Raw genomic sequence first — 27,145 nt, 5'->3', positions numbered from 1 at the left:
CCATTTTATCTTTAATTCTTTGACAGAGAGAAAAAGAACAGCTTTAAAAAGCTATTCGTTCTTCTGAACTTTATCTTATGGATCTGGATTTTGCATTTTGAAATGGTGATGTTCACCCATTCGGAAGATCGATATAGTGTAGGACTGCTGTAAATCACATGCATCTATGAATCACAACCCTTCGCCCGTGTGATAATAATCCAGGCTGCCACACCACTGCCACACGGTTTGCTTATGCCCACACAGTTTGCTTGTGCCCACGCTGTAATGTTGTCATGCAAATAAAGACTCACAACAAATTATGATGAACACAAAATTGGTATAACCATGTTTGTGATGAGTGTGGATGTTTTATGACACCACACAGCTCTTTCGGCTTGGCTTGGCCATGGTGGGGAGTACATTATTGATTGAGGCGGGGCTACCAACGCATCAAGATTCCCTGTGCAGAATCGATCAAAGGCCCCGCTGCTCTGCAGTGATTACTTCCCTGTTGGAATGTAAACCCATTCATCAGCGACCGGATATCTTCACCCTGGAACCTGGACAGCAGAGCATCCCAACCACAGCCACAAAGGACTCCAAAAGGGTTCTTCATTTGTCCATGTAGGGTTATCAAAGGGTTCCCCTACAGAAACAAACGAAGAACCCTTTTTTGTTTCTAACTTCTTTTCTTTTCTTTTTTTCCTTTTGTGATACATTTTGGATTATTATCTTTTCCTGTATATAGTCTGTACATATAGGTGGTGATAACAGCAGTCCCATGTCCCCCAACTCACACCCAACCTGTTTCCTACCCATAAAAGCAAAACAAAACAAGGAAAAATCCGGGACCATCTGTGATTGTTTTTTTTCTAAGTGTCCAGAGTCTGTTCACATGGAACACTTAAAATGGATATGAATGCTTTCCAAGTGAATCTACCTACCTGCGTTGGTGGTGGGTGTACTGTATTGTACTGTGGGTCTTACCCATGTATGGTTATGTAGTGATCAACTATTACAGGGATGGGAAAATATTTTGGAATGGAGCGCACAAGTAAGCGAGAAAACAATAAGACAGGTTTTAGAGAGAGAGAGAGAGAGAGAGAGAGAGAGAGAGAGAGAGAGAGAGAGAGAGAGAAAAAAAAGATAGAGAGGGAAAGCAAACGCTGTGAGTGTGAGTTTTTGCCACCCTGGCTCCTGGTGTGCCAAGCCAGACATGCGTTTAGTAGCCGCTAATAATTCCGCACCTCCCACTCCTCCGTTGCTTTTGTGGAAATGCCACCGGTGCCAGGAGACTGGCCTCACCGCCCACTCTGCCCAGCCCGGCAGCACTGTCCTAGCCCAGCTCTCTGCTCTTCTCCTCTGGGCTCGGCTCCAGCTCCAGCTCCACCATGCTGTCCAGGCCCAGCGGTAACCACTCTACAGCCCACAGATGAAGGGAGATGAAGAGGAGAGGCTGGACTATACTAGTGTATACAATATTCAGTATGCAGCGCATCCTGAAGTGAAAAACTGTATAAGCAGTTAAGGATAGATGAAGAGTCATAGAGTCAGGAAGTGAGTTTTAGGTGCGTTCTTTTTTTAGATATATTTTAGCCATACTAGCGTACCAACCATTCCATAAAGATCACATCATTTCTGTGGTGGCTAAAAACATGCCACAGGTATAGGAAATACCCCCTATGCTATATTGAGAGTCTCAATTTGAGACGTTGTTCGCCGCCTAAGGCAGTCAATTATTTCAGGGGAAAGAAAAAAACACCCAACGAGGAACCAGATCATGCCAGTATACAGTTCGTATGTGTGTGTGTGTGTGTGTGTGTGTGTGTGTGTGTGTGTGTGTGTGTGTGTGTGTGTGTGTGTGTGTGTGTGTGTGTGTGTTGTGTTTGTGTGTGTGCAAGCCAACAAACAAAGTCCTCTGCTTTCTCTGTGGGTTCCCGTTACCCTGCTGTAAGGCAGGCTATTTATAAGAGGTGCTTCTCATTGTGTATGCATCGGGTCTATTTACTGTCAGTGGGACCAGGTGCCTGGCGTGTAAAGTATGATCTCATTAAAAAGAGATGTGCCATGCAGCAATCTCCTATGATTTATTGTCAGAGACGTGTGCACAGGCACCGTACAGTAGTCAATCCTCTTGAGACTGGCATTGATGTCCTCATATACCCTGCTGCACACTATATCCTTTAGTTAACCGCCTGTAACACATTATTCAGATGGATAGACGAGTGCTGGAAATCAGCCAGAATCGTATTCAGTATGCATCTTATGGTTTCAGTATTCCCCTTGTCTTACCTCCAAAAAATCTCCCTTTCTCTCTGTATATCTGCATACTAAATAGGCAGATGTAAAGGTTCCAGAGATTCTATACAGTAGAAGAGTTTTGTTGCAAAATGTCAGTGGCAGACTTGGTTATTTTTCATCTGTTTCAAATTAAACGGGTCCCCACTAGCGGCCCCCGAAATAAAAAGAACCATGCTTTTCTTTTTTTTGGGGGGGGGGCTTACTGTTTTATCTGGGGGGGGTTTTGAGGCTACTATTTTATCTGGGGTTTGCAATGTGCATTTGCCACATGTGTATAGGCCTAGTGTTTTTCAAAAAGTAAAGGCCTTTTGTATAGAATAGACTTGTCAATAGACGATCAATAGACTATATTGTTTACCTGAGTTTACAATGTTATTGCTTTTCAAAATAAATATACTGAATTTAAAGTGTTTTGCAAAGACTTTCTCTTCTACAAAATGATTGCTGTCATGACATAAAAATCATTTATGAGACTAAAGATAAAAATAATTTTGTTTGTTGCTTACATAAAAATCACATTATTGACGTTGTAATTAATCTTGATGAATGAGCTTGTTGATGATAAATATAACATGACTGAAAATGTAGCAAATTGATATACAGCGTTTTGGAATTATTCGAACTAAAAATGATTTATTTAAATATATACATTCATATTGAGAGAGGCTTTGGAGGTTGTCTACCCAAGGTATACCGAGGTGTCTACTTTTCATTAGAGATATCAAACAGGAGAGGAGTCGTGTCTATGAAGAGGAGCAGGTCTGAGGAGGCAGGTAAAGCAGGACCTTGGATCTCTGAGCTGTGGCTGAAAAGGGTCGTGCAGCACCTTATCACCGGGGAGAGGCAGAACCATGACAACTGGCAGGCAGGCGGCTCAGCAAGTAACAGAGACTCCCATCTATGTCTCTGGCTCTCTAACTTGACGTACAGTACTTTGGCTTTCAAATTTTCCCCATCGGGTTCGGTTTTGTGCAGTTTTCTCCAGTTCTTTCGAGGATGTTTTAGTTTCTTTTAGTTCTGCCTCCACAGACTTTTCCAGTTGTTCCTGGGTCTCCCTGTCCCGGGGGCGCGGGGGGGGGGGGGGGGGGGGGCCTGATTAGGGCCTGTCTAGTTGTGTTGTTTGGTGGCTTCCTCAAAGTGTGCCCGATCTAGCCCTATTTCCTGTGTTTTATTTGGATTTTGGATTTGTTCATGTTGTGTAGTTTTCCATAGCTCTCCGTTTCTTATGGTGTTTGGCAAGTGTATTCCCAGGATCTGTCACAGGCATTTGTTTAGGAATGTTTGTACTTCATTGCCTTGGATTTTGACTTGTTGATGTTGAGTCCCGTCGTAGCTGCGGTGGGAGCCATTTTTAAGGGTTTGTTCTGCTGTTGTGTGTGTGATATCAGGACTATGTCAGCGGTGAAGTTTAGAAGTTGTGAAAGGTTTTTTGGAAGTCACTGAATGTGAGGTGTAGAGCTGTGATGATCAAGATGTTCCCATGCACTGATAAAAACATGACGCCCCTGTAGTTCTTGCAATGTCTAAGGTTGCCTTTTTTGGGAAGCTTTACCAGGTGTCTTTCTGTCCAATCCTAACCCTAACCCCAAACCTGTTCCCCAGTGCGTGCGTGCGTGTGTGCGTGCGTGCGTGCGTGCGTGCGTGCGTGCGTGCGTGCGTGCGTGCGTGCGTGCGTGCGTGCGTGTGTGTGTGTGTGTCTCCCACTCTCTCTCTCTCTCTCTCTCTCTCTCTCTCTCTCTCTCTCTCTCTCTCTCTCTCTCTCTCTCTCTCTCTCTCTCCCTCTAATCACAGATTCTATCATCATGAGGTTAACTGTGGTTCCACAGGGACCTGAACCACTGTGATCAAATAGCCCTCGATGCAATGTTCTCACATTGCACATCATCAGCTAATCGGCTAATTAAAGTAATTGGTGCATAAATTGCCTTTTTAATTACACCAACCTAACAATGCCAGTGAGCCAGGGGAGTATCCCTCCTAATCAGCAACAAAATGGTTCTGTGTCGCCCTGGAAATCTAATTACATAGCAGCCAGTCACCAGCGTTACAGCAGATAAGCTCTTGCCAAACAACCAGGAAGTTGCAATCCCAAGACATGTTTATGCCTTTTTCTGAGAAATGGTAATTTAGCAACATTTAGACGCTAACAAGTGTCCTATCGCTTAAAAACATTGTAAACAGATTTTGATTATAATGTCATGAGTATGGTAATGCAGACATTTAAATGGCTTCTCTACATTGCAGGTTGTAACATATGCAGTAGGCAAACACACGGCTGAGACAGTTGGCCAAATCCCTCAGCAACAAAATCTTCCTTACACACAATATATTTCACGTTACTTCATGGGGAACTTGACATCATTCAGACAAGAGCCAACAGGCACTATCTCACTGTATGAGTCAATAATGTGCTATCTACTTCTGACAGAGAAACTAACCCTAAAGTAGAGTTCTGTGTTTGTGTATCCATCCTACTATACAAATCACCCAAAACACATCGCACAGTCAATACAATGATCGCACAGTCAATACAATCATCACTCTAGTGTGCACAGAAACTCCTATCACATCGGTTTGTATGAAATCACAGAGTGCACAGATTGTCAGACAACAACAGCTGGCATTGGGGGGGTAAAATAATCTGAGTCATTCATCCAGAAGCATCCATTCTGATTGTGTTTATGTTTGTTCACAGCAAACAATCAGGCGATAATCCTCACCACTGCTGAAATTTAAAACACAATCATGAAAACTGATCTAAAAATGGCAGGTAGGACTAAGTACAGCAGGCTGACTCCAAGCATGGCAAGAACATTTGTTATTGTTTGGCTTTTATTGTTATTAACAGGTTGACATTACAAAATGGTCCCCTCTCTTGATACTCAATTTCATGAAAGCTTTCCTATCTCTCTTTACGGACTGTCTCTCCCTCTCTTTTCCCTTCCTGGTATAAGCCACATAGGTAACGTGTGTTGACTTATGTTCGACCCGCTCAGACAGATTAAATTCCCACTCCCATGTTTTTGGAACATTATTCCAAATACTTAAAAGTGTCCAAGGTTGGCCCAAACTGTCATTACACTTATGAGCTGTCCCCAGTGCCCCAGGGAGGCCATTAAACAGACTGTAAAAGGAACATTTTTCAGATATATATACTTCATTCTCTGAGTTGATGGGTCTATTTCTTCCCCTTTGCCTGTTCCACAATGCCTTTGTCTTGTGTTGTTCTGACCTTCACGGATAACAATGGGAAACCGTGTAATATGGTCCTCTATGACATCTGAAGAGGAGGAGGAGGAGGAGGATGGGAGAGACAAAACAATTAGGCCTGTGCTACATGATCACTGTCCTCACTGTCACATCACTCTCAGTCATTGGTGACCTTCATGAAATTAAAAAAGAAAACCTGCAAATCACGACTGTGCTGCATCATCATAACATAACAGTGCTCCCATGCAACCAGTCTAGTCTCTCTAGTCTAGCACCGCTGGAGTAATCCTTTCTTATGGTATATAAGAAACTCAATGGAACAGTGTCAAATTGAATGCTTCAAATACCTTTGTGGGTAGTAGTTCTGCTTTTCTGCGCATTTGTGGTTGTGGAGCAAGAAGAAACTGAGTACAAAGCATCAGTTTGGCCTCCATATAATTCTATTGAGAGTTCATGAGAGCACCTATAGAAGAGTGTGTTCGTGCATGCGTGCGTGTGCAAGTGTGCGTGTGCGTGTGCGTGAGCGGATGCGTGCGTGTGTGTGTGTGGGAGGACCATTAGAATGTATCATATCTGTTTATTTCCGCAGTCTGAGCTTTCGCTCTCTCAGCAGCTCCAAGGTAAACAACATCATTAACCTGAGCCCCTCAGATATCCATCATTTCCAGGACTCAATGTTAATGACCAGTCAGTCGGCCTCTTTGTTAGCATAAGCCCAGGCAATCATTCACCTCCTCTCTCATCCCTGCGCCCCTCCCTCCTGTTCTCATAGCCACTCTCATTTTCCTCTGATGAAGGGAAAGAAAAAGGACCACTCCTTCAACTCAATGGCTTTCAGAATTGATATGACAAGCAATTGATTATGGCTGCAGTGGCATTTTTAGAGGGTTTTTTTTGTTTTGAGAGTGAGGATTAGTAACAGAAATGGACATTGTTGCATGACTCAAAGCATGCCATTTAAAACTATAAAGGGTAAATATGACAGATATTGATCTAGATGTGACATTGTTTCTACAGTGTGTTATTAAAGGGTGTTCACTTTTGAAGTGTGTGGGCGACTCATGTTTGCACAGATACTCCATTGACATCAATGCATGGTGAGTTGTATGTGACACCCAAAGTTCAGTTTCTTTTGTTAGAACACAACTCTACGTGACTCCTGACCATGCTGGTATACCTAGTTGATATACATGTTTGAGTGCTGTAATGTAATGTGGGAGTGCTGTAATTTATCCACTGTAAATGGGGTCGTAAAGTGTAATGATGTGATCAAAAACATGTTCGTTCAGGCCTCTCCAGACTCTGCCTCATCTGGTTTGTTTAATGAGCTGCTCACACATGGAATATATGAATACTTTTTAGATGGATGCCCCCTCTACAGAGCAATATCAGTCATCAATTTGTGTGTGTGTGTGTGTGTGTGTGTGTGTGTGTGTGTGTGTGTGTGTGTGTGTGTGTATGTGTATGTGTGTGTGTGTGTGTGTGTGTGTGTGACTCTCTCTTTCTTTCTCTCTTTCTCTCTCTATGGAGTGGAAATTGATTGAGAGCATTGTTATGGCAGATAATGTGCTTCCCAGGAATCTATTTATGTCCCATAAGTGACTGGACCTTGTCTTTCTCTCAATGCAATTGCATTCCCATCAGGTGATCCCTCTACTGATAGAACTGTTCATCTTCTCCCAGGCTTCATTTTTCAATTACTGCCTTTGTCTGTCTCCATTCATGTTCCCCACTACCCTACCGTATGCTTTCCCTCTTGCACTGTGCTTCCTCCATGACACCACTCACCAAGTGTTTCTGTGAAGCTCTCCTTATCTCCTCGCGGGATATGTGTTCTCGTCATCCACACACACACACACACACACACACACACACACACACACACACACACACACACACACACACACACACGCACACACACATACACACACACACTCACACATCCCACTACCCTATCACATCACTGCCTGTAGGTTTCAGCCAATAAGAACAGCTACAGGGACGAATATATGAAAGTACACAAGTATCATACTGTGCATTTAAGATAAAGGATGGAGCGATTGTCAGGGCTTATATTAAAGGGACATCATTTATTATGTTGTGTCCTTGTGTAGTGCGCCATAGATTTGACACCAAAGCTTTTTCGAAATGTTCAACTTCCATCCTTGCCATCCTTTTCCTATATGCCAGCAGTCAATGGTCATTAGCGGATGGGCCGGCCATGCTGCCACTGCTGTTTACTCTGTTCCGCTGCCCAACGCTCTGAAACAAAGGCCCTGCGACAAGGCTCTGAATGAGGGTGAATAAAACGCTAAAGCTCACCGCGGCTAGGCGCGCGGGCCTTTTTGTGGCGGCCTATTGAAATGATTCAGGCCAGCGCTGAGGCCTTTAGCTTTGTAAGGAAAGGGGCCTTTTGCTCCTGAGGGATGAAAAGGGGTTCCCAGGGATGAGGCACAAAGAGACCTGCCGATCAGATGAGCCCGCCACTACTGCCTCAAAGCACCATGGCAGCTGTCTCCACGACGCCCCTCGACGTTTCAAAACAGCGACAGAGATACTGAACTTGAACTAATTTGAATAATTTTGAAAATTTGAATAGGAGGATATTCAAATACATTAAGCAGGCTATTCATGTAGATTAGGCGGGCTGTGGTGGGGATAAATGTCTTGAAATGGGAGAGGAGCTGAATAGGAGGGATGAGAGTCGTTTACTGTTTGGAAAATACTTCCTCTTTTGGAACCACTGAGAAAAGGCCTTGTATGGTGTCATGATAATCTCCAAAACTTCTGGTGCTTTCAGCACAAACCATGAAATCATTTCACATTGAAGAGTGCATGCATGCTACCTGGTCCCTTCTTCTCTGATAACCGGTCTCAACTGGTGTGAAATGAAAGCCTAAGATGAGCAACGCAGCACCGTGCCAATACCCCCAAAAGAGAACAGCCTATAAGGAATCCCTCAGGAAACGGAAGGATGAAAGAGAAAAGGAATAACGTGTTTGTATTATCTCTGCCACAACGGTTTAGCCTACTTCTCATTACCTTGTGTCAACTTCCTCTACACTCTGGGATGGCATACACCCTGAAATACATTCGTAATAATAGTACGTTTGAGGCTTCTTTTCCCTGGATAAATCACGTCCCTCACCGGGTATGTTTTAAAAGACGCTGCTCAGATTGCTTGGCCCCCTGCGGTGATAGGCTCCCTGGCCCCAAGCTTCACATTTCATTTGCATTTCTGATCTTGATCTAACCACACAACTATTTGCAGACGCCATCTCTCTGAAAACGGGCGCGTTTGATCCCATATAACGATGGAGAATGTGATATCTGGGCCGTCGTGAAAAGAGAGAGCCCATAATAAAAAAGATGGAGCAGTGTGGGTGTTTATTCGGGACATGAAAGAGCTGTCAGAGAGCAGTTCTTGCTGTCGTTTAGCCAGTAAATGAGATGTGAGAGCTTGAGCACTTTATTTCATGCTGACACAGGCCATTATAACGGAGGGGCCTCTCTAAGCAGGTGCCCTTGATGACTCCCAGGAGGGGTAATGCCAGGATGGGGGTGGGGGACGGGGAACGGGGGAGGGGGGACGGGGGGCGGGGGGCGGGGGACGGGGGTCGCAGTAATACAGTAATACACTGTACTGTAATCCTTCCTACTTTGGTATCAAGAAAGGAGCTCCTTTAAATAGAACGACCCCAACCTCTTTTAACCTGGTTTTCGCTGAGAAGTTCACACCTTTTTTTTCACCTTCACACTTTTCAATACACGTTATTTCTTCTACGCGCTACATCAACACTGACACACCTTTCACACATGCGAACAATAACTTTCCATAATGTGCATTTCCAGTTCAGGTGTTCTTTCCTGCACTTCACACAAAGAGGCCGATAAGCAATCACAAACCCTTCTGTGCGCGCGCGCGTGTGTGTGTGTGTGTGTGTTTGTGTGTGTGTGTGTGTGTGTGTGTGTGTGTGTGTGTGTGTGTGTGTGTGTGTGTGTGTGTGTGTGTGTGTGTGTCTGTGTGTGTGTGTGTGTGTCTGTGTCTGTGTCTGTGTCTGTGTCTGTGTGTGTGTGTGTGTGTGTGTGTGACAGTTCCCAGTAATTGCGTGTGGGAATTACACTCGGTGGGAATTACACAACTCTCAGCCCTCAGGACATGTATCAACCACATAACAACCCGGCATGTTCTATCAGCTCTGACCACCGAGTTGATCCCAGACAGAGAGCTTTGATATGCGGGGCATCATTTTCATCTTATCGGCCCCTGTCGCCGTAACTTTGACAAAATGACTGGCAGAAAGGAGCGGCTGCGGTGTTCACCGGGGCTACAGGTTGGACAGGGCTTGAGAAATTACTCTTTTATCAGCAGTAAAGTGGCTAGTGATCGATGGGCTGAGATTAAAGAGGCGCCGATGCTGGCTACGTTCTGAGAGAGGCACGGGGGGCCTTGCCAGAATGACTTTCCAGTGTGTAGAATCTGACAAGGCAAGGCGGAACGATGCAGATGTGGCATCGGGGTTCACACAAGGATAACATAGGAGGCATGGGGGTTGGTTGTCAGCGCACCGGAGAAACCGAGTCAGTCAGTTATTCATGGCGAATGTGAGGCGAGGAGAGGGAGGCTCCGGTACAAAGATTGTGTACGTTCATCTGATTGTGTGTGTGGCTTTGGCAGGTCGCCAGAACAGTTTAATGGAGGAAAGCTATCCCACTGTTTTTTTATTGAGAACCTCTCCCCTGCTAAAGCTCAGTGTAAATCTGAATTAATCTGCTGTTTGCCCAGGAGTGCTTCCAAAGGGGTTCCAGGAGGGGCCGTATTAGCCCGCTCTGCGTGATGCTCCCAGAGAATTTTGCCCAAATTCCTCCTCTAATAATAGACTTAGGGCTAAAACAAGCTCATCTCCTCCTCGGAAACACTCACCCTGGCCTGGGCCTGTAGAGACGACTTGTCCCTGAAGTGGAAGTTGCTGGGAGTGTGGGGAAGAATACATGAACCACATACTGCACAGTGAACCTTTTTGGCACAAGGACAAATAATAAACCAGCAATATAATCAAGTAAAACATCCATGCAAAAAATCATTGCCAAAAGCCCCATCATTAGACTGGATCAAAGCTTTATAAATAGATTTTTTTTTTCTCTATTCCTGTGTTGTCCCCCCCCTCCCCCTCCCCCTCCCCCTCCCCCTCCCCCTCCCCCTCCACCATATCACAGTCTGCTGAAAAGCTCACTCAGAGGTGAGCAACCCGTAGGCACAGGCTATGGTTCCAGCCCAGCATTAGCACGCCTGATCAAACGAATAGATTAAAGACCATGATTACTTTATGAAATGTGTGTTAGTGGCTTAGCTAGAACAGAAGTGTACACTGTGGCTCACCGGGACTAGAGTTGGTCCCCTCAGAGTCATGGTCACTCTTAATATGAAGTTGCACCTATATCTGTGTGGTAATCTGTAATTACACTGTGAGTAATGCTACTGTATATCAATATGCTGTTTCATAGCACACTGTGGCCCACGGATCACAGTTTTGTCATCCTTCCCATCACCTTCCCATCATACTGTTCAGTCCAGCCCCAGTCAGGGTCACACTCCTCCACAGATCCTATGCCAGATCGTTGGCTAATGAGATTAGGGGGAGGGACGAGCTCTACTGGGTATGGCCCCGCCTGCTCTCCAATGCCCCTCCTATGCCTCTCCCCCCTCCTTAGCATAGCCCCGCCTGTTCCATGCAGGGGGAGGGGTCAGGGCTCCGTTTTTAATCCCATACTTACAGCCTAAGGTCAGTGAACAGTGAGCAGTAATGGCCTGCCCTGTTTACAGTACGTACTGTACATGGTGGTTTTAATGGACGTGGAATCCATGCAGTTTTAGGGCAGGGGCCAAACTCATAATAACATGGAAAACATATGTGTGTTTCTATATGTGAATTGGAGGCACATAAGAGGACATTGCCAAAGCTTTTTCAACCAAAAATATTGTCTTGACTCAGATCCCAATGGTAAGGATAGCACTGTGCTCTTTTGCATACCTGCTGGAGTACCCTACCTTCTGTAACCCACTGATGAATTCCCCCTGGCCCCCAACGGTAAGCACAGAGGTACACATTGGAGAGAATTATCCTGAATAACAATAAAGAGTGTTCAGTGAAATAAAGTGGCTTTTTAATTACTGGAGAGAGGCCATCAGTAGCACACCCACTCACTGGGCTCAGTCTGGCACGGCAACTCTTCCATGGTGGAAAGAGACGCAGCAGGGAGCCCATCTAGCAGTCAGGAGAGAGGGAAATTAAATTAACAGAAAGGGCAAGATGGAGATGGAAAGAGAGAGAAAGAGAGAGAGAGAGAGAGAGAGAGAGACCTCTCTCTCTCTCTCTTCTACCCTCTCAAACATCTCAGTGTGATATGACTGCAGAGTGAACGATAACTTTGCACATATTTCACTTGTGTTAGTTCTTCATGTTTTGACAGGGTTGATGTATTTTCATACATTTTGAACAGGATTGGAGGCGGAGGCGAAAACAGGAAAGGCAGAAATATAATAAGAAAGCAATGTGTTCAGCTACCTTTTACTTTTCACTTTCATGGCCATTTGTTCAATGGTTTCTTTTTTTTCAGAGGAAATCTCAACTGCCCTTTTCCAGTGGTTAGTGTAATTACTGTTCTGTATGTCGGCCCATGTTTAAAACTTCTTTACTTTATTTCTTTGGGTCAAATGAGTTTGAAAGGATGTGTGTCTAGACATGGACAACAGTTGAACAAAGGGCTTAGGAGGCTGATATGAAGTGCTCTTCTTCGTAGCCTCATGATAAAGGGTAAACAAACATGTCTGGTCAAAGTAAACAACTCTTCCTTATGAAATGTCACCATCGGACCACTAAGGAAGCCCTATAACCTCTAACAAAGGAAAAAGGCCAGTGATGGACGGGTTCATGGGGCGAAGGTGGGTGGAAGACTTTCTTTACATCACAATAGTTTAGCAGTGTTGGGCCTAGCAAGTGCCACGTCGCCTGAACGCCAGCGTGTCTCACCCAGCGTGGGCAGTCGGTCCTGTCAGGCAGTTTGACGGACGACGGCAGAGATAAACAACACACAAACGGCTAGAAACGCAGGCAGCATAGCGACGTGTGGGGCGACAACACCACAGGGGGGGACTGTGTGACCTTTCAAGGGCACAAGATAACACACATGCCTTAGTTTACCCGAGTCACACTGTCAGACCTGCTCTACCGACTTATTGTTGTCTATAGTATAAACGCAGCGGGAGCTGAGGTGATGAAAAGTTAAAAGGCAAAAGCCAACTGAAACTTCAAAAGAGTTCAACTCAGTGACCTGTGAAGGTTAAAACATACACGTGTCCGCTGGGACAAAAGCTTTTGAAATACTGATTATGATTCTTTCATGAGAGCGCAGTACTTTCAGAATCAATGTATCCCAAAGCAACAAAGCCTCTTTTGCATATTTCATGAACATGGATTGACACATCCAAGGCATGAACAGTAGATTGCAGAACACCCTGACATCCATTGTGTGACTATTCATTATCTATTCATTAAACCATCTCTACCTCGGTAGGAAGCACCACAATAGTAGCAGGTACAACAATGCTGGTAAACTCAGATATCACATTCCTTATAGGTGAATAGCAATAAACGTGAGGATGAAGCCAGGAGGAGGAGTATTGAATTAGGGTGTCCACCAGCAGTTGAATGCCTGGTGTGAGGAATTTATCGCTATGGCACTGCCTTGTGTCCTCTCTGCCAAGCCGTCGGTCCTTGGCCGCTGCCCCACTTGGCATGGGCCTTCAGCTTTTTATTTCAGCCATGGGCGAGTGGCTAAGTCAACAGAGGCGGGTGTGGGAGCTGCCATTAGCATCACACTTTACACTTAAGAGGATCTTCTATGTTCTGTTCCATGGAAAAGGTTTGATCTGATCTGATCATTGAGTCAGAATCGCAGAGAGCAAGCCAGGTAGGATTGGAATAATTAGGTTGTTGACACACACATCCGTGGCACACAAGCGTACACAGCGACGCACACACACACACACGCATGCACGCACACGCACACGCACAGGCACACACACACACACACACACACACACACACACACACACACACACACACACACATACTGCTTATACTGTTTATACTGTTTATATTTTTTATTACTTATATTTTATTTTATTTTATTCTATTTTAAAACTATATTTGTATGCACGTGACAAATAAAGAATCTTGAATCTTGAATCTTGAATCTTGAATCTTGTTTTTCCATTTCCTTCCCCTTTGCTTGGAATGGAATGAGGAGTTTGTTACCGTTACTCATTCAATTCCTCAAAATTTCTGTCTCCACCAGCCTCCTCTGACACACACACACACACACACACACACACACACACACACACACACACACACACACACACACTTGTTTTTCCATTTCCTTCCCCTTTCCTTATTTTCCTTTCCTTCAGGTTCACCTTTACGTGCTCTGATGCACAAGAGCATAACCTGTTCAAAGTGAACAGCACAAGGGCCATGTTTAGAGTACGGTGGTTAAAGAACACTCAATTGTTATATAAAGGCAGCCTTTGGAGGCAATGGGAACAGCTTGTACTGTAAGCTTTCATTTTAAATGCTATTCCTGCAATAACCCCTGAAGCGATGCTTGCCTGGAGAATAAGTCTCATAGGTCCCCCTAGCAAACAGAATAACTCACCACAGTCTGTACGTCTAAGCGTGATGTGTATCTCAGCTGGAGTCCTGTTTACTGTGGGTTGCATAACATGAGAAAGAGGCAGAAATCATAGAAAATGGAGCCCTTGCAATTCGCTGTGTATGTGTGTGTGCGTCGGTGTGTGTGTGTGTCGGTTTGTGTGTGTGTGTTTACGATGGTCCTGATAAGGATTCTGACCTCCGTTCCTGACAAATAAATAGAATTAGAATGTCGTAAATTACAGGTCTGGCTCATTTATTCCTGGAAAAAGATTACGAGGAAAGTAGGTTGTAGTTGGGGTGGAGGAGAGGGGTACGGGAAGCCAGAGAGATGTCTGATAACTCAATTGGCCTGACAACCAATAGTACAGCATGTCATTAGCATGAGATAACAATGTTTCACATAGTAGGCCTATGCTCATTGCTGCTGCTGGTTAAAATCAACCAATGCCTTACTTCACAGTACAATTAAAGTGTTACTAAAGGGTCGCTTAATAAGATACTACACCTTGAGTCTCTTGTGTACACACACACATGCACACACACACACGCATGCACGCACGCACACACACACACACACACACACACACACACACACACACACACACACACACACAGCACTAGCTATAACGTCAGGGAGGATGTATGAGATTAGAGGAGCAGGCTAGTGTCATAGCAGGTCGCACTCCTAATCTGCTGTCACCTCAACTCCCTCTGCCACCAAGGCATGCACTCACACTCATCAGCTCTCACTGTTCATTTCATATAATGGTGGGGAGCTTTGCATTGCCAACGATAAGACCACAATACCTCTCACACTACTTAGCTATCGTTAGCCAAGTATTCTGGGGTTTGAGAGGACAGTCTGGGATTTTATGGAAAGGTTTTTCCAAAGATAGACTATGTATCTAACATTTCACCATGTATTTGTAAACAGGGGGGTGGGGTTGGAGGTTTGTCCCTTGACGGTGATTCAAAGTTAAAGAGGGGTTCTGCTACTGTTTGCAAAGTACAACCACCACATCCTTGTACATGTATGCATGGACGACTTCATTTAGCCATCGCAACCTCATGGGTGAACTTCACATACTGCACATCTGGCAGCATTTTGCCAGTGCAATCCAACATGCAGAGTTCCATAACTGCACAACATCACATTGGAAAGGTCAAAAGCATACAGTAGCTGTCGAATAAGGAGGGAAAATTGTCACGCAATTGTCTTGGGACAATTATGTAGCATTCGATCATTTTGCAGGAATAGTGTACAAACAATCGTTGTAATGGAAGTTTTATGTACAAGTCCGGGACAATAACAGCTATGGCCTGCCAGAAAGATAAAGCCATTGGACAATGCTTTGTTTGTCTTACTGTGAATGAAAAGGATATGCTTTCTGTGTGCCAAGGCTCAACATTGATTCAAGAGGACAGGATGTAATGTGATTTACTAGTGCTTAAGCCAAGTGATTACCTATGCACAGCACAAGGAGAACTACTTGGTGCAAGTATGTAGGGCTTAGCGCTAAGTATAACATTGGTTAGAGGTTACATTTACATGAGCTGCCCAAAAGTGTAATTTGTGTCAAACATAGTAAATGGGAATCTCCATACAGGCCTACTCTAAGTATTAAGGTGACCCAACTGAGATTGTCAAGGTGTGCCTGTGCTGGTGGTGGTCATTTTGAGTCAAATTAAACCTTGTACTTGGGTGCAGTACTTGGCAGGAGAGGGGGTCCTGAGAAATGTTAATTACCTTCATGGGAAGAGGATCTACGTGTGCAAGGACACTAGCCTAGCCTGACAGGGACGACACGCTCCGACAGATGCATCCATCGCCTGCCCCCTGACATCTGCCTGACATGTCGACACGAACCTCTTTGAAATCCATCGGGATAATCTCTAGCACTTTTAGAACTTTGATTAAAAGTTAATGAGCTCACCCAAGGGAAGAATGCATGGCAGCCTCGGTATTCCAACCCATAGCATAGACCCCACAACGAAATAGTTGGCGTGTTTCAGTAGAGTGTTGGGTGGGGGTGTTTAGTGGATAAACTAATGGGGTGGGTTGGGGCTGGCAGGTGTTAAGGTTAGGTGGAGGATGAGTGTTCAACATGTAAATCCACTGTAAGTGAGTGTCCATTCACTGTTTGCTGCTCTGAAATATCATCTTTATTGCACAAATGAACAACAAGTCGACCATCATTGCCACTTGTTGCAAGGTAAACCAGACCTGAAAAGGACCATTGATGTAGATGTTTTGTCCAACCCCTCTTCCGTGTTTGGGTGTGTGTGTAATTCCTTGATTCCAATCCTCTGTTGGGTGTCATCTGTGTTTTTCCATGTGCTTGGCTTAGGTGACAAGCACGGGATTTTCCCTGTCACCCAGGGTCAACTTCGCAACCAAGGCTGTAAGCTTAGCAATGAGGTCAAGTGTCAACACTGATGATGAGAACTTGACATTGCAAGGATCTCACATGGAACATGTTACCTCATATCCAAGGTTGCAGTTGTTGGAAAAGTTATGTTTAGATCCACACTAATTGTGGATTATAGCCACACAACTGAATTGGCTTGAGCCTTTTGACTTTGTTGACTTTGTTTTCAGTTAGGACAGTCCACTTACATGCAAATATTCTCTTCAAGCTGTCTTCAGATAAACTTCAATTCACCTCATTATGCACAATTGCATAATCTTAATACAACTAATGAAATGACTGCTCTCATTGGAATCCTCTCCAGAAGTTGCCAGTCAGATTGGACTTGCTTCAATTCCAAACATCACATTTGGAACAACCGCATCCAGAGGAATCCCAATGCACATTATTACCATCTCAGATGGCCACTGTTGAACCTACCTGACATGATGCAAATATATTATTTTATATTATAAATTGAGGATAAGATCCAACTTACTATATAAATATCTTAAGGAGTTTTGTATACAATATTTTGTTGCGGATGAATGAATAAATGAAAAATGAATACTGCTCAAGAGAGAATGATATATTTTCGTAGAGGTAACCTTTTTTTCATTAGGCCTACATGAGAAGATAAGAAAGACAGCATGGACATACAGTGCTGCTTGAAAGTTTGTGAACCCTACAGGGAAGGTCATTATTTTTGTATAAAATATTTAAATTAACTTAATTAAATAAAATATTTATCTAAACCCCAATTCGTAATAAAGACATTACAAATAAAGGACAAGCAAAAATATTTGCATTGTTTATTTAACAAAAGTGGTTTAATTAACAAAAACTCTTTTGTTAATTAGATTTCATGTGTGCAAAAATATGTGAACCTCTTCAGTCACTAGCTTGTGGCAGCTCCATTAGCAGCGATAACTTGGAGTAAATGTCTTGCATAGCCACTTATCAGTCTCTGACATCTGTTTTGAGGGATTTTTGCCCACTCCTCCTTACAGAACTCAGCCAATTGAGTAAGGTTTGAGGGGTGTCTGGCATGAACTGCCCGCTTCTGGTCCTGTCACAGCATCTCGATTGAATTTAGGTCAGAACATTGACTTGGCCAAACCAAAACACACATCTTCTTTCTCCTGAGCCATCCTTTGGTAGATTTTCTTGAACGCTTTGGGTCGTTGTCTTGTTGGAAGACCCATTTTCAGCCCAGCTTTAGCTCCTTGACTGATGGCTTGACGTTCTGTTCAAGAGTCTCCTGGTATACCTCAGAATTCATAGTTCCCTTAATGATGTGGAGTCATCCACGTCCAGAGAAGGAAAAGCAGCCCCAGATCTTGATATTCCCACCACCATGCTTGACTGTTGGGATAAGGTTCTTTTGGTGGTAGGCAGTGTTGGGTTTTCGCAAAACATAGTGGTTTTGATTGTGACCAAAAAGGTCAATTTTGGACTCATCTGTCCAGAGAACGGACTTCCAGAAACCTTCAGGCTTGTCCAGGTGGTCTCTGGGAAAGTTAAGACAGGCAGTTTGGTTCTTTTTTGACAGCAGAGGCTTCTTCCTAGCAACCCTCCCATGAATGCCATTTCGATTCAGTGTTCTTATTGTTGAAGCATGTACAGTTACCTGAGATGCAGCAAGGGAGGTCTGCAAATCTCTAGATGTTATGTTTGGGTTGGCTTTTACCTGATTCATTATTTTTCTTGTGGCTCTTGGGGATATTTTGGAAGGGCGTCCACCTCTAGGCCAAGTTGCTGTCATGTTAAATGCTCTCCATTTGTAAATTATTTGCCTCACAGTGGACTGGTGGAGCTTAAATCTTGTTGAGATGACTTTATGGCCTTCCCCAGACTGATGTGCTCTCACTACCCTCTTCCTGATGTCCTCTGAGATCTCCTTTCCTCTCAGCATGGTGTTTTTGCATTCACCTGTATGGGTAACACAACTTACCAGGTTTCTTATCTATTTATCAGAGTCCCGCCCAAACTCTTTCCTAAAGATCTCTCCTTTGATTGGTTCATTTGGTACCCAATTATTTACCCACCTGATTCTACTTACCTACTTGATTTAACCAGTGCAACTTGAGGTTCACTTATTTTTGCACCTGCACTATATTCTTTATAATTTCTTTTTTCTACTACACCCATGATTTCCTCTAAACCAACATATGGAATTGGTAAATATAAACCTGTTATATCAGATAAAAAAAAAGACTGGTTCTGATTATATAAAGATTTCATGGTAAAAAAAAAAAAAAAATCTATAATTGCTCAAGGGGTTCACATACTTTCAAGCAGCACTGTAGGTTAAAGGTCATATAGGCCTATAGCATACACATTATGAAATAAATCAAATCCATTGTGGCATTGAATGGAAAATGCTTGGGGATTACTGAGGTAGGGATTATGAGTGAATATAATAAAGTTCTGTATCAGAAAATGATGTCGCCTATGGCTCCACATTGGCAGTAAGGTCAAGTCTGTCTCTTGTCGGGTGAACCCAATGCAATCAGAGATGAAGGCAGTTGGCGATTACACAACTTTCATTTCAACCGGTATTTGCATAGAAACACATCGTAATCAAATCACCTGAGCGGAGTGAGCACAAGCAAGTATAAGGGACATTTGCTTCATAAGTGAACTAGGACAATAGAGCAGACAATGATATAATGAAAATAATCTGGCAAATGCATTATCCTTCAAATGCATATCTCAAGACTTAATAAGACCCAGGTAGGCAATGTTGCAGTTGAGCTCCCATATTGCTGCAGTAAAGAAAATAATAGAAAACGTTATTATCCATTGGGAAATTTGTTTTGCAACATATAGGAAAACATAACAATTACAGTATAATTACATACTATTACACAATTACTAAAAACACAGCAGAAAAAAATACATACCCTACAAGTAATTTAACACTGACGAAACACATAAAGATAAATACCAAAAGGACTTTGGAGTAGAAGTAGGCCTATTGATTCAGTGGTGGTTCTTAATTTACCTCAAGGGAGGAGAGATGTGATGATCAGCTAAATGTGGACAAAATATTGTTACTGTAAAATGTGCTGACGTGCTGGTAGAGGTACTTTTGAAAATGTGCAACTGCTGAAGTTGACTTTCGTCCAACATCAGTTGAAATAATGTGTATTGAACACTATCTGTGAGCCGCTGCTACCATCGATACTAAACTCACATCACATACTGTAAAAGTGGGCGTTCACCTATCACACGGCAATAGCCTGCCTCTCATGATTGGTTGAGTTATAAGGCTGTGCTATTCTATCGCTCCCCATTGGACGCTATTCATGTCAGTCACGGTTGTCAGCCGCGTAGTGACAGATGAATATGGAAAAAACAAAAACAATCCGTGCAAGCAGCCATCTTGAGTTAGTACAGTCTGCCCTGGGAGGAGAGGGAAAGAGAATATAGACTGGAATCGTTCAAGGAAAACTCAACCTCAAATCAAGGATACACGACAAAACAACCTACACCTGGAGGATTTCTTTTGAAAGACCGTTTGTTTTCCCACCTCATTATTTTTGCCGCACTTCACGTTTGTGCGAGTGAAAGAAATCGGCACCGTAAACCCGCCAGCTAGCTCGATCTTGCGCTAGCTTCATGGATTCTTGGCTGCCATCATCAGCGCTGTGTAGCTAGCGACGCGACTACCCTGGCTGTGGAGAGGACTGTGCGTGGCTTCCACTTCGGACACGGGAATGTGTCCGTAATTCTGGATTCATTTCCTACGAGATATCTAGCAAGAATATAGCATATTGTAGCCAAACCGAGAACGTTTGCAATCTAGACAGGATTTTTAGCAGCTCTAGAATGCCTGGTTAGTGTGTTCTACAGCGTCAACTTTCCTTTGGATTGATCGCGCGTGATTTGGAAAAAGTGGAATGTTGTTTGCATGGACCAGGCTATCTGGAGCAATTTTTTAGAAGCGTTATACTCGGTCATTGATTTGTAAATACTCAAAGCCTCGACTAATAGTAGTGGGGTTATGACTAATTGCCAGTAAACAATGTCAGTAATCTCAGACCTATGCAAATCTGAATAATGTTAACGGTGGTGCTATCAGTGTCCTTTCGGACTACTTGTTGTATGTTTTTAAAGGGCTGCCCTCTCTAGATAACAGTATTTCTGAAATGCGACAAGGTTGCATTACTGTATGGGAGACCCCAATTCAGCAAGGGCACTAACCAGTAGCCAGCTACAGTAGATGGACATGCAGTAGTAGAAATCCGCCGGTATAATTTGTTACTTCTTGCGTGAAATTTCTATGGTAGCAAGCTATATCCATTGAAGACACATTGTTTTAAATATATTTTTTCATAATGGAAGCCATGTCACATTGCCACAAGCTATAATTCATGCCAAGGACTCTGAAGAGGATGTTTTAAACACAAACATTTCGGTTTCTCTGCTCCATGTTGCTGGCATTGCAGGTCTCTCAATCAGACATCTGATGCATTTGCTATAAAAAGGTACTCTGGTAGGTCGGACGCTAATCCCTCGGATTCGTGGCTCCAGGATTTAATCGAAATAACGGATTTGACATTTGATCGAAAATGGGATCAGCAACAAAGCTGGCATTCGGCGTATTTCTCATCTCTTGTTCCTCAGGTGGGTTGTTGCTATTGTTTGCAAGAGAATCAAGTTAACTTATCGAACATATTGCTCCAATATGACAAGATAATACACTTGTTTTACAGAATGTGTTTTTCCACGTGTGTATCTCACGTTATGATCATTTTTTCGTACTACTGCGTGCCTGACACACAGTATTGCCCCTGTGTTCCCACTGCCGCGGGTCAGGTGACGCCACAGCGCGATCGAATGTACGGTATTGCTCTTGAAAATTGAACAGCTCTCTTTCAATTTAGGTCGCCTCACATGCATCATGTGAATGCCCACCACCGTTGATATTGCTTCGATGTTTTTAAATGTTCACCTTTAACCTCTCCATCACAACCAGGGCCATCGTTCCAGCCAGTGAGCTGAGATGGAAAAGGAAGTGAATACATTTACTAGGCCTCTTTACTTACTGTACAGCGCCGTATGTGGAGCGCAGGCAGGCAACGTGTGCATCTGATAAGAGAGTAGCCAGCTGTATATATAATGCATATGCTGCAATGATTAATGCATTGTGTGCTTTGCATGCGATGTCAAAACTGCTGCATATTTTATCAGGCAGATTCTCCATGCAAACCCTATCCACGTGATTATTTTAGTATTTAATCTGAGAACAGGTGTCAAGTCTAAAAAGAGGTAGTATTGCAGGTCTATAGAGACAAAAATCTCTTGTGTAAACAACAACTGCCACTTTTTGATATTAGAGATTTGTTTCATTAAGCCTTTGCACATGATTTACCCTCAGCTTTTGTCCCCAAATGTAATGATTTGATTCATGATATTACAGTATATGCCTGCGATTGGGTAGTGTACCTTTGTTATAGATTTGGTTCTTGGCTCAGAAATCACAGTTATGATGATTGTGACCTTTAGTTAATCTGTTACTGTTAGGATTTTATTTCTGTCATCATCATACAGCATGCAGTAACACGTACCAAAATACACCCAATACAGCAGGACAGTACATCATTCACAGACATACAGTCAACACAGTATCAGAATGAGCCTATGAGCAAGAGATAGAGCACAACCACTACAAGTAGGTTGAGAGGTTATATAGTCTAGCAGCCAAGAGTCCATTTTGTCTTCTCTGATGCATTCAGGTATACCCTATTTATTACAGTGTATTTCGTTAAATCAAATCAAACTTTATTTACATGGCACATTTCATGCAGAGAGGCAACACAATGTGCTTTACAGGACAACAGATCATGCTTGGCTGTATTGTAGGCTTAGCTGTTGCTGTATTTACAGTTGTTTTCTTTACAACTCTGATAAACATTCAAGCTTGTTTCCCTCCCATTCATACCAAAGCAATTGCACAAAAGGAAATGCACAATCTCCCATTTAAAGCTTGCTCGATGGCACTGAAGCATGCAGCGTGTGTGTGTGTGTGTGTGTGTGGTGTTTTTTTGTGGTGTTTTTTGTTTGAAACTAAGCGCATGCTGCTGTTGCCTGCCCCTAAGAGACGGTCTTCCATCTGTGGTTATCACTCTGAACTCTACAAAGCCCCTTTTGCTGCGTGTGTGTGTTTAGGTTTGGGGGTGGGGGTGAGGGGGTGTAGGTAAAGACTTGAGTCATTCTCCCTGAGACGCAAAGCTCCATTTACTTATCATTAGGCTAGTCAAAGTGCACAGTAAACTGGGCCCTGGCCACAGATGAGATTGAGGCAGGATTTCCTGGAGCTGGACTTTAACCTCAATAGAGGGTGAATGTCACATACCTCACCATAATGCTACTTGAGCCATACAAAGCACACAGTCAGTGAAACAAGGCCTATGTTGGTGTTTTATTTTGAGGAAGTGGACATTTTCATAAATGGCTTGCAGTGTGCCAGCAGTTTGATTTGGTTGTTGACTATTGATCGGCTTGTCCACGCTGCATTACTTACTGTATGGGCAGAATGCTGGATGTGCTTACTGTTTAGGGGGCCGAAGCTGGACGGGTGCCTAGAGTAAGGTTAATTACCCCCTCCCTTTATCTCATGAAGCTGGTTGTAAATTTGATTTGTGTAAACTGTGAAGGATAGTCAGTCTTCTCCGGCTGTCGCATGTTCAAAGAAATTCTGTCTTTGATCGTGTTTACTAGATCGTGGAAATTTGAATTTTTTCCAGTTTTCTCTTATCTGTGTCCAGAGTTTCTTTTACAGAAGTAGTAAGCCAGCATACACACTCACATAGCCTAGAACCACTTAGAGCCTTTTATTTTTGTTCATCTGATTCATTTTTCTACATCCCCCATTTGTTTTTCCCTAAACTGTGTCACCCCTTCATCGTTGCTTTTAACCATATAGCCTTTAATCCTCTGATAGCTCTTGTGAAGAGCAGGAGGAGACTGATAATCAACTGGATCGCAAGTGGGCAGTTAGAGACAGATCTCCCGTGGCTGATAGATCACAGAGCAATGGAGAAAAAGAACTCAACTGAATACATGAGTGCATACATTATGGTTAGGCTAATGCACGTCCTTGTATGACGTCAGTAACCATATAGACAGCAGCAAGGCTTACCCTTAAGTTTGTGCACACACCTCTTGGGGTTCATTAGTGAAACTCAGTGACTACCTATTGTGAAACCTTTAGGGCATGATCAGGCTACTTTACTGTAACTGGAAGGCTGCTGCATGTAGTCTAATGTAAATATTTGGCTACCTGCTTTTGCCCAAAAGCCTGGCAGCTGGTTAGCAACAGGCCCATTGGCCCATACCCCTAGGCCTACTCCCTGACCCGTACTCCCAGGCTGGCACAGCTGGATGGGGATCCAGGCTGCTCATCATCCCCAGCAATACTCATCCAGACAGCCCAGCAGGAGACCATTAGGGAGCGACACCACTTCTGTCACAAATCCCTCAAAACAAAGATTTATATTTTTTTGCTGTGGTTGGCAGATAATACACACTTAACCTTTCAAATATTGTTTTATACTGTCACACAGCGGCCGTACCGAGGGCAGTAGTTTGGAAAAGCCTAATGTATTTGTTGAACCACTCACTCACTTACGAGGGATTACGGTGATGCGTACGTTATGCGTGTGCATCGTGTTTTTCTCTTGCACTCAGGGGGCAGCATAAGTTCTTATCGATCAGTTGAACAAATAGGTTGTTGTTAATCTTTGGTGAAAAACACAATTGATATATTGTTTTGTTATGTATAGGTTGCTGCCAATGTTGTTTTCCTGACTAAGGTAGCCTAAGATATGTATGTACTGTAGGCTGGGTTACCCAACCCTGCTCCTCCGTGCAGTAGCCTACATGCCCCATTGCATAGAAATGGAGCTGGTTGTTATATTCTGATGGGCTAGGAGGACCAGCTGGTTTTTCCCTCTCCACAAAAGCCAATGTTTCACTCCACGGTCCCTTGCTGCTTCACATGTTAATTTCCCTCCGTATTGTACAACAAAAGCCCCCCAAAATCCCGCCCTCTACTCTGTACTCTGAATTTTAAGCAGTTCCTTTTCTACGACTACAATTATCGCATTACCCTCAGTGGCTCTTACACGAGGGGCCCTTAGAAGAGCACAATTAGAATGTGTATTGCTCATTACCAAGGGTTCTTTGGTCACATTAGGCAGCGACGCCCTCTATTAGAACACCCTAACCCTTGTATCCCGAGAAGTGGACTCGAGCAGCAGCCCATTCAGGCAGTTGTTGCCTTCTATCAAATGATCAAAAGGCCACCAGGCAGACGTTAACACGCTAGTAACTGGGGTTCGGAGTGATATTAGGGGTCCATCATCTTGGTCATACTTTACATTAAGTTGCCCCTCTGTCTGTGTTGTAATTTGATAACACTCTACTCTACTAACAGCATTGTGTTAACATGCTGTTACATAGAACGCCTGTACCTCTTTAATGGAGTTAAGGGGTTTGTGTTATTACACAAGTGGAATAACCTGGACTGTTCCTTATTCATTCCAAGCTGCTCAACTCGATATACCATGCAATTACCAAAGTACCATATTATTACAATGTTATTACAGAGTAATTACATTGTTATTACCCAGGTTTGACAGTTACCCTCATCTCTTACCGCCCCTGGCCAGGTGTACCTGGATGTCCCTCACCACTTATTTACAAAGAGAGATCCTTCCTCCCCCTTGTCCCATTCAGGCAAATATAGTCTGAGAGTTAGTGACCTGCCTCGACATGATTCATCATTAATGGCACTCTGATGGACATTCCACCTCAGTATCATATGCCAGCGCTGAGAGCCCTCATCCTGTGGTCAGATAGCTTCCTGAGGCTTATTCTGTTTGCTCTACCTTCCTTTGACTTTTCAGCGTAGGATTTACCTCCTTCCACCCCCATAAGTCAGGTTATGATCCTCCGAGAGTGCTGCTTGACCCACAAAAGACCTGGTGCTGCTCAGTCAATAGCACCCCCCCCCCCCCCCCTTTCCTCTCGTAGCACGCTAAAGAGTTGCCATAACAAATAGCAGCGGTACAGGCCAGCTTGTTTGTTGTTGCCTCAGATCGTTATCAGGACTCTCAGTGTGCACTCAGTGGGGCGACAAACGCTCAATGTAATCGGCTCTTGGAGTTTCACCGTTGAAAAGGTGCAAGGATCCCCGCTCGAGCTCACTGGGTTCCACTTTGATTTCAGCACTTCTTAGTTCATAACCTGATAATGCCTCCGTTGACCTCAAGTCGGTGGATCATCGTTGTTTTTTACCTCTCAGTCAGCACAGAGGTGGATTACACCAGCCAAGATAGTGTTGCAGCACGGCCTTAGCTCCATGATTGCATGAATTATTTATATTTACCAGTTGTAGCTGAAATTAGATTGCAATGCTGCTCACCGTGTTAAAGGCAAACGCATTTTGAAAATCAAATGCAGTGCATGCCTTGTTTGTTTTCGGGAGTTGTTGCTCCTATTTGCTCCCCTTGTTCCTCAGGTCTCCGAGAACATTCTGTTCCCATCTGTAGTTAGCATAGAGAGGCTTACTGGAGCCCCAATGGGTAACATGGAATTTTTAAAACTAAACTCAACCTGCAGCCCCTATCGCCTAGAGTGGGACCGAATGTGCCACAACAGTTGGAAATGCATATGGAAGTGCTCTATGGATTGGGTTATCGGTTCAATTCACAACACAGGGTTTGATTGGACTATTCCCCCCCCCCTCCCCCAAGTAGGGCAATTGACTCAAACTATCCAATGGAAATCTAGCTATAGAGAACATTGTAGCAATCTTAACAATCAACTGTGCATTAATGATTTCTTGGTAATTGCAGTCATGTCACGGAGATGAGTTGTTTGTGTTGTTCCTCATGCCACTTGTGTAACAACACAAACCCGCTCAACTCTGTATACCGTGTCACCCCAATTTTAGCCCAGTTCTAGACCTCATGGTGTCCTAATGCTGTTTGTCAGACACAAAGACTGCAGCCCTGTTCATACTGTAAAACAGCTAAACGCAGAGATGAGGTCAGATCCCCTAATCCTGGCTGGAATGTCCAGCAGCCTCTTGGTCTCTGCTCCAATTATGTTGCTTATCACTGCGAATGAAGTGTGTCACTTCACCGCCCCGAGAGTAGTCAGGGGACGTTTACACACAAGCCAATTTACACAGTCCCTTTTTGTTGCATTATATGCCCGCCAAGGCTTGGCTCTTCCCTGTTTCTCCAAATGAGGTGCATGCACATGAAGGATGGAGGGTCACACAGGTTCTGAGTGAAAGGCAGCAACAGGATGACTGTGGTCTTGACCGGTCCAAACCAGTGTGATTGCCTGCTGCATGCCGTCTTGTGTTATTGGTTTGCGTATCACCCTGTTCCTTCACAAATCAAAATCCAAGCATGTCGATGAGGTGATTTAAGACTACTAGCAGCCATCTATACTGGCAGCTAGCTATACTAGGCTAAGTGTATGTGCAGGAATTTGATAGCGAGG

At 43.8% G+C, this 27,145-nt stretch overlaps 1 protein-coding gene across 1 annotated transcript in view; it reads left to right on the top strand.

Moving 5' to 3' along the window:
• The first annotated feature begins 20,016 nt into the window (after window positions 1–20,016).
• acvr2aa (activin A receptor type 2Aa) overlaps window positions 20,017–27,145 on the top strand; it is a 33,069-nt gene continuing 25,940 nt past the window's right edge. Inside the window, exon 1 of the mRNA XM_083681608.1 lies at window positions 20,017–21,250. Within this exon, the coding sequence (XP_083537734.1) occupies window positions 21,196–21,250 (55 nt within the window). The 5' untranslated portion in view covers window positions 20,017–21,195. The remainder of the gene's footprint in view (window positions 21,251–27,145) is intronic.

This window comes from Argentina silus, assembly GCF_951799395.1.
Source record: "Argentina silus genome assembly, chromosome: 12".
In the NCBI taxonomy this organism is placed as follows: Eukaryota; Metazoa; Chordata; class Actinopteri; order Argentiniformes; family Argentinidae; genus Argentina; species Argentina silus.
Note: the sequence above shows the minus strand (reverse complement) of the source record. Positions and strands in the feature narration are given on the sequence as shown.